Consider the following 8973-nt stretch of genomic DNA (forward strand, 5'->3'; position numbering starts at 1 on the left):
ACCAGCGTTCGGCTATTTAGCTCCTAGTAAGGCGTAATATTAATCTAAGCTACGGGACGGCTATCCCCCTATCTACGCTTATATATTACACGTATTATATCTTCTAGACTACCCTTCTCTAGCCACCTCTTATTTATTAGGTCGTAATATATCCTGAATAATAACTAAACTACAGGATAAGTATCCTAGGACCTCTCGCTGAATATACTTATTATAGGAATATAAGGGAGCATTGCATTAATCGTGGCAGCGTTAAGTTCGCTATCTATAGTATTCTTAAGGAGGCGTTAGACTACGCGCATATTATCTTTAGGCTGCTAAGGGAAACCTATAAAAGGGGCAGCGTTATCCGGGATATTAAATAAACGATACGGCAGACCTTACTAAGGAAACACCTATCGGCTATTATTAGGGTCGCTAATACGACGGGGGCGTATAGTCTTATTAATAATAACGCGGGTAGCGGGAACGATATAAGCGGTGAGGATAGGACCGGCGGGAGCCGGCTCCTAGTAGTTAGTAAGGGATACAGATATTCTTAATATCTTTATTAGCCTAATCACGGTAACGCGTAGGCGGGGGAGTGCAGGGAAAATATATAAGGGCAGCGGGGCAATAATTAGTAAAGAAATTAGTGGCGGGGGCAAGCTAAAAAACGAACTTAACGATATAGGAAAAGAGAGGAAGAGAGGGAAAACGGGTTAACGGGAGCCGGTAATAGGGGATATATATCCTCTATCAACGTCTAATATTTCTAGGCAGTGCCTCCCTTATAAGACTAGCTTTAACCGGAGTTTCTATTACGGCTATTAGTTAAATAGGGTTATGATTATTAAAGAAAAGGCAATCCTAATACTATTTATGGTTTTCGGACAAAGGCAACTTTAGTGAATTAGGCGTAGGATCTAAATACAGAAGTCGGCTTACTATGTAACCGATCTAATTAGACGAAAAGATTAGATAGTACCGTTTCTATTATACCTATAATCGCGATTACGTGATAAAGCGTCGTAAGGAAAGTAATCGTGAATCCCGCTTAAAGCCTAATCTTTTAGTAACTTAAAATAAGCTATTTATTTAACTACGCCTCCTTAAGTCACTAAAACTATAAATTACTAGGCTATATTACTTATCGTTAAGGGATATAAGGCGGGGGGCTACTGGCTAAAGGCGTATCTTTCGGGCTCTGTGTCTTATATTATTATACAATTCGATATCGTGTTTCCCTTAAACTTCTTATTAATAATAATAAGATTATAGATATATCCGCTAAAGCTCTAATCACGGGGCTTAATAACCTTAGCTCTTATAAGCGGAAGAAAGCCGTGGCTCGTTAAGAGTCAGTCTATCCTATGCCGTGCTTCTAGTCTAAGACACGACTTATCGTAAGTGCGGTTAATAAGTATAATGTTTTTACGACGGTCTAAGATATAGTAGTAAGTTCTTTTTACGCTTTTAGTTATATTACCCTGATTAGGGTAAGCTAATATTATAGATATAAGTAAACTCGTACTTTGTTTAATACGAAGTGGCTAGTAAGGGTGGTGTATTATATATCGAACTGGATTTCGTGGGCTAAGTTATTTACGGTGACTCTAAGGCTATTATTATAGGCCGGATATAGGGTAGCCTGCTAAATCTTACTAATAGAGATATAGAATAGGAGCTGTTTAAGAAGGTAAGGCCTAGTAATAGTTCGTCTCTGTTTTATCGCCGTGTATTTATAGCTAAGGACCTTGCTAGTCTATAAAGGGAGTATATTATAAAGATAGTGACCCGGGCTTATACGGTTAGAGCCCTGATTATCTAAGGGTTCGGGGTTATTAATAAAATACCGTGCTAGTGCTATAAGGAACGGTGGTCGGCTATAAGTAATCGGGTTAATAATAAGATCACTTATCCTTTCTTTAAGTACGTGTCGCTTTAATATAATAATCGATTTCCGGACTACGCTAACTGCTATTTTCACGAGATAGCTTACACGTATCGTGATAATAAAGTTCGAAAGCAGTTCTATTAGTTTAATTAGGAGGTCTTATAGCCGGATAGTAACTATATAGGTATTAGTTACTCTAATCCGTGTATTAAAGACTTACTAGTACTATTATAATCCGTGTACGATAATAAGATATATCCGCGACTTTCGCCTCGGTACGGTATCTTTTTTTTTTTTTTTTTTTTTATTCATTACGCGCATGCAGCCCTAGAGCTATGGCGCGGCGGGCTATAGCGCTAGGCGCTATAGTCCTAAAAGACAGCTAAGTATAGTGCTATATAGCAGTAAATCAGTAAATAACAAAGGAAATCCTCCGTATTAATCTGCCTAATAAATACCCTGTTCTTTACGCTAAAGTCAGGAAAACCAAACCAGGAAAATTAGACCGCAGAATCTATAGTAATTTGCCCCTTAAACCACTCTGCTATAGCTATCTTAGTAGCTAAAAGAAAGGCCTGTAAGCCCTGTAATCCTTTTTTAGTACTAAATAGTAGCGGTAGAGTTAGCGGTAGGCCTGCTAGGGCTTCCCGTAGGGCGTCTCTTTCTGCCTTATAAATAGGGCATTATAAGATTAGATGCGCTATATCCTGCACCGGGGAGCCCGGGCAGGAATAGCGGTCTATAGAGCAGTTTTAGGCCCGTTTTTAGTAGGGTCTTAGGTAGCCGAATCCGGTTTTTAACTAGATATAGGCTGATTAGAGCCACCGTGGGCCCTGTAAATACAGGGGCTTTCGAGAGAAGCGGAGGTTATCCTGAACTAGGCGTCTATATAGGCGGCCTAGCCGGACTGTTTTACCCCTTTTTTCGGCCTTTTTTTTAGTAGCCTAAAGGGATTTCCAGTCAGCTATCGTAACTGCGTTTGCCCTGTGTTTTAGGTGACTAAGGGTAACTAGCTTAACAGATTTAGTGGCTTTCCCCGGGTCTAGAGCCCGTTTAGCTACCTTATCTGCTAGTTTGTTGCCCTCTATCCCTATATGAGCCGGGACCTACTAGAATAAAGACCGAGGTGCCTTATTATTTAAGGCGGGAGATATGGTTTTTAGTAGTTATAGCCCACTGCGAGGGGCCCTGAAGCTTTTAAATAGCCGCCTGTGAATCGCTGAAAATATAGCACTCTAGGGGCCTAGAAGACTGTTATAGGGTAGTCTCTAGGGCCTGAACTATAGCGTATAGTTTAGCGTCGGCGATTTTAGCAGAGGGGCCTAGGTTAATTCCTAGGGCTTTATAGGGCCTATTAACGGGTAACCACTATATAATAGCGGCCGCCGCCTGCTTAGGCGTTATAGGGCCCGGGTGGCCTATGGGGTGGCCTGTGGGGTGGCCTTAGGAGCCGTTGGTGTAGAAAACAGATACCTAGCTGCCGAGAGACTGGATTTCCGCTAGGGCTTCGAGGTGGGCTGTTTTAGGGTCGGTGGGATCTTTTATAGAGGGCTACGGCGCTATAGGGCCGGGAAAATAGGGGCGTAGGTCCGCTAAAGGCGCTAAGGCCTAGGGAGCCTCCTATTTAGCAGATAGGGCCTCTATATCCTAGGAGGACCCTACTAAGGCCGGTAGTTCCCCCCCTAGCTTATAAAGCTGTGTGGAGGGCTATAGGGTCTAGAAGAGGGCGAGGTCGTTATCGTCGTTATTTAATTCGTCACGGACACTGTCTAGGAGCTCCTTTTTTACCGGGTGGTTCGGTAGGAATTTTAAGATCCTAAAGGCGTAGAGCCTATTCGATTTATTTAACCGAACCCGGGCCGGTGGAATAGCGGCTTTTAGTTCTAGGGGGCGGAGGGGGGAGCCCCTGAAGGCACCTAGGGCCTTAACTAAAGCGCCGTATTATAGGCGTTCTAGTCGGTCTACTAGGTAGGTTTTTTAGGACCCGGGGTCCTACTAGAGCTATAAGCCGAAGTCAGCTATAGTGGATACATAGGCTATATATAGCTGCCGTAGGGCCCTAAAAGACAGGCCCTTCTAGGAGCTAGCGAGCCTCTATAGTCGATTTAAGGCGCTGGTGGCTAAGTTTAACCGTTTTTCGACATGGGGTTTAAAGGATAGCTTAGGGTCGAACCAGACCCTAAGCCACCTAATAGCCCCCTCGGTAGGCCTAATTTCGTGCCCTGCTATAGTAGCTGAGTCGTTAACTATAGAGCGTTTATTATAGAAGTGGATAAGCTCTGTTTTTTACGGGTCGAAGAGGACTTGGTTATTTTCGGCGGCGCTGAAAAGGACGTTGGCTGCTGACTCTAGGGCCCTATAGTTCCTACTAGCTGATTTAGAAGCTACGGATAGCTGAAAATCGTCTATATAGGAGAGCTATAGGCCCTAGAACCCTTTATCCACTATAACCCCCCTAATATATATCAGGAAGAGTATAGGGGATACGGGGGAGCCCTATAGGACCCCTATATCTAGGGGGGTAGGCTGCTGGACCTGCCCCTCGAACGCTAGCTGGATACGCCTATTTTCTGTAAAGGAGGCGACCTAGCTAACTAGGTTCGGGGGCAGTTAAAGCTATTATAGGGTGCGGAGGAGCTGTGGCCTAGCGACGTGATCGAAGGCGCCTTTAATATCCAAAAACAGGGTCGAAATAACTGAATTTTTCTGATTTTTCCGTTATTTTTGGATATAATTTAGTAAAAGAAGGGCTGTATCGATAGCTAAGCGTTGTTTCCTACCCCCTATTTAACTAGGGTGTAGAAGATTGTTACGTGAATTCGTAAAGAAGGCGAGTCTAGCAGCTATAACCCTTTCGAGTACTTTACCTAGGCAGTTTAGAAGGGCTATAATCCTATAAGACTTAGGATATAAATAGTCCTTTTTCCCTGGTTTAGGCAGGATAACACTAAGGGCCTCTTTCCAGCAGGTAGGGTGGTAACCCACTAAAAACAGAGCTAAATAGGCCTATAGGAAGACCCCCGGTATCGTATTATAGGCTTATTAGATAGGTTTTAGGCCTATATAATCCGGGCCGGGTGCCTTGCCTATAGCGGCTCTAAAGATAGCACGCTATAGTTTAATAGCCTATAGGCTAGGCCACTCCTAGGGCCTTCTAGAGTCCTTACTACCTAAACTAGTTAGGTTCTAGGGCACTCTAGAGGGGCTAGAGGGGCCTAGGTCCCCTAAAGGGCCTATACGAATAGGGGCTTTAGGGGCGTCGGTGGCGGTGGCCTCGGTGGCCTTAGGGGTAGGAAACAGGGTCCTTAGGAGTATATCACACTTATCCTCGAAGGTATAGGCCTTCGGGCCTTTTAGTCCCTGGATAGGGGGTATTTTAGCGTTAAGGCTGCTTTTTATATAGCTATACGCCTTAAAAATCTCGTTGCCTTCGGCTTAGGCTAGGAAGGCCTCCTAGTGGTCGGTTTTTACTATTTTTATAGCGCGATAGTAGGCGTTTCGGGCTGCTTTCTAGGCGGCTTTAAGAGGGGCAAGCCGGGGGGCCGGGGCCCCTTTTTTTACCTCTTTCTTAAAGACCCTAAAGGCCCTACTACTCTCTTTTCGTAGGGTCTTTAGCTTTTTAGTCCACCACGGTTTCGAACGCTCTACTACTTTAAGCCTAGGCGTGGAAGACTATAGGGCTATAGTAATAGAGCTTAAGAGGTGGTGACCTATAGAGTCCTAATCTATAGCGTCGATCGCCTACTATAGCTAAAGGGTTAGTTAGGGTTCTAGGTCCTTTAGAGACCTAGAGAATAGCTCCTAGTCCGCTAATTTATAGTTATAGGCGGGTAGGATAGCTTTGTTTATAGGGCCTTTAGGACCTAGAATAGCTGCCAAGATAAGGATAGCGCGGTGGTCGGAGGTGGTGTTATCGATATACCTCTAGCTATTAAAGTAAAGGCGGTGGAAGCCGGGCGTATAGAAAGCTAGGTCTATAACTAACTCCCGGCGTAGATTATCCCTAATCAGGGTCCCTCTATACAGGTTAACCTCTTTAGGGTCCACTAAATAGGTAGCTCCGAGGCTATCTAACTAGTCTACTAAAGGCTAGGCCTTAATAGTATCCTGATTTAACGCAGCCCCGTTCCACTACTAGTGGTTCCTGTTAAAGTCCCCTATAATAAGGGCGGGCCTAGGGATTAAGAGGCCCTATAGGACCCTTTCTTCCGTCCAGGGGCGGGCTATAGAGCCTAAAAAGGGGGGGGAGGTTAAGGGGGGGCTAGGAGGCCCCGGGGGGGTCATAAACGGTCTAGGGGGGCCCGCGGTGCCTAAAGAGGGGCGGGGGCCCCTAGTATTCTTCGAGGGGTCAAGCTCTTCTTGATTATAGACGTGTAGGATATAGAAGGTCTAGGGGAAGTAGACCTCTATAATTTAAGCGTCTAGGTCGTCGAGGAGGTCGTTTTAAAGGGAAAAGTCGATATTACTAGCCTTTCTAATATAAGCTAGCACCCTAGGCCTAAAAGGGAAGACCTAGGAGGTGTAGGAGGTAGGGGGGGCGGTATAAAAGGCTAAGTAGTTTTTAATCACCTAGCCTTCCGGTTTCTGAAAGTAGTAGGGTTCCTAAATTAGGACTATATTAGCCGAAGCCTTTAAAGCCTATTCCAGGATCGATTCGTGGGCCGGTTATTATTTATTAGCGTTATGTTAGATAAAGAGCAGCCCGTTTTTCGAGCTTTTTTCCGAGCTAGAAAACCCACTATTTATAAGAATAGTTAGGCTTTAATAGCTCGAATAACCTCGTAATCCGGGCTATCCGGGGGGTAGTCGCCGTTATAGTTATAGCAGTGATATTTAGTGTGGACGCAGATACTATATTCTTTATAGCGGTTATAGTAGTGTTCGGTATAGTATTCGTGGTTACCGGCGTAGATAAAACAGGTCGTTTCGGCCTTATAGGTGCCCCTGGTATAGCCGAATTTCTAGCACTTAGAGCACTAGGTTTTTAGGGTGATAGGCCTATATTTATAGACCTTAAGGCGTTGGCTAGCGATCTATAGGCCGAATTTTAGGTAGTGCTTTTGCTCTGCTTTAGTAGGCACTGCTAGGATAATAGTGCCGTTATTAAATAGGGGGTCAGGGCGGCCTAGCCACTTAGGCTAGCCTATAACCTTAATAGGGTTAAAGGTCGTAATTTCGGTGGCTATACCGGCTAGGCCTCGGCCTAGGCCGGAGCGGAGGCCCTGATCCTCCTAGGGGGCGGTAGAGGGGTCCTATTCTTCGAAAGGGTGGACCGGGACCTATTTAACGACTAGTTTAAACTAGTCGCTAGTAGGCTAAGGGGCCTAAAAAGGCAGGTCTTTTAGCTCTTTAAACCACTGATTTTATAATTCTAGGAGCTATTCGGTAGTGTATTTCGGGCCTGGGGTTAGGACTAGGTTCCCCTTAGTTAAGGAGCTAACTACTATAACGGCGGGGGTTTTTAGGACCTTATTAATCCTATTTCGAAGCTCGAGAGGGTCGATTTCCCCGAGGGATTATCCTTTAGTAGGCTAAAGCACTACTCTTCGGACCTTTTTCGGGTTTTTTAGAGTAGCAGGGGGGGAGGGGCAGGCCCTATAGAGCCCGTAGGTCCTATAGAGCCCGTAGGTCCTATAAAGCCCGTAGGCCCTATAGGGCCTATGGCTCCCGAGGGGGCTTAAGCTCCTTTAGCGGTAGCCTGACTATAAAGGGGCTGCTGCTATTACTGCTGCTATTATTCTATAAGTTTACGAACAGCCTAAGCTAGCTCGTTAACCTTCTATTCGAGTATAGAGGTAATAGGTGCTATAGGGGTTATAGGACCCGTAGGGGTTCCTTTGATAGTGGATTTAAGCCCTATAAGAAGGGCCTTAATCGGGGGGGTAGCGTCGAGGCTATAGGCCTGCTAAACTAGCTAGAGAGCCTGCTAAAGAAGTCCTTTAACCTAGGCCTTACTAGCCGAACTAGTCGACTTCTAGGGCAGAGGGGGGAATTCTTTAGCAGGTCTTTAGGTCTTTTTAGCCTAGGCAGAGCTAATTAGACCCTGTTTTTTAGCAGGTTTAGCAGGGGGGGGGCCCTAGAAAGAGTCCTAGAGGGGGCCCCTAAAGGGGGATCCAGGGAGGCTTCCGACCTCCGAATCGTCGGCTATATACCGGTTTATACGGGTCCTAGAGGGGGCTCTAGGCGTAGGGCTTATAGAGGCGCTACGGTCCCGTTTAGAGGCTTATATAGGCGTTTTATAGCGGGCTATTTCGTTAGAATCGTCGTTAGAATCGGTATCTTCTATAGTTATATCCCCTTCTCCGTCCCTAGCCGTTTTAGGAAAAGTAGGGCTAGGTAGGGCCGGGTCCGGGGTCGAATTCGGGGGTTCGGGGCTGCCGCGGCGGCTAGGGCGGCCGGGTCGGTCTTATTGCGTTAGAATCGGGCGTTATATTAACTTAGTCGTTTACGTGCGCTGCTACGGCTATACGCGTGGCTTAGTGGGTGGCTCGGTGTGAGGCTAGGTGGTCTATACGGGCTGTTTAGAAGGCCCGGGCTCTGATTAGGCGGCGGGCGCACGGGCCACCTTAGAATTTTCGGGCGGCTTTGCGTGCGCACCACGCTGCGTTTTCGCACCCATTTTGCGGCACAACAACGGCTTGCGTAAAGCGAAGCTGTGCGTGCGCACAACGGGCTCGAAAAGAGCAATTGAACGATACTAATATCGGGCGTTTTAGGGCGTTTGCGCGGAAAAGGTGGGTCCAGCTCGTAGAGGTTGTGGCCCCTGCTCGCGGGCTTTTCTAGGAGGATGTTTTATTCTACGAGCGCGCTTTACAGGGCTCTTAACCACTATAAAAGCTTCGCCCACGGAACGCTTACCCTTAGCCTTAACGGCTTAGGCTAGCTAGGCGCGGCAGTTTATAGCCGAGGCAGGGGTGGTAATCCCCTTATTAGCCGGGGCGGGAGCAGGGGCCTCCTTACCGGTATTATTATTATTATTATTATTAGCCCCCTATTATTATATATAAGTTAGCAAAAGTCGCGCGAAGCTTATAGGAAGAATAGGAGGATATACCTTCGGGGCCGGAGATAATCCTAGGAACTTAAATATCTTCTGG

At 46.0% G+C, this 8973-nt stretch overlaps 1 protein-coding gene across 1 annotated transcript; it reads right to left on the minus strand.

The window, feature by feature from the left end:
- Positions 1–8352: 8352 nt before the first annotated feature.
- Positions 8353–8631, minus strand: ACRALDRAFT_1095559 (uncharacterized protein; the record flags this gene model as incomplete). Its single annotated transcript, XM_071019778.1, has 2 exons — positions 8353–8363; positions 8435–8631. Coding segments are annotated over 2 exons (206 nt in total), but the record flags the coding sequence as incomplete, so codon positions are not given.
- Between the last annotated feature and the right edge of the window lie 342 nt (positions 8632–8973).

Source organism: Sodiomyces alcalophilus (assembly GCF_042370955.1).
Source record: "Sodiomyces alcalophilus JCM 7366 unplaced genomic scaffold ACRALscaffold_12, whole genome shotgun sequence".
Taxonomy (NCBI): Eukaryota; Fungi; Ascomycota; class Sordariomycetes; order Glomerellales; family Plectosphaerellaceae; genus Sodiomyces; species Sodiomyces alcalophilus.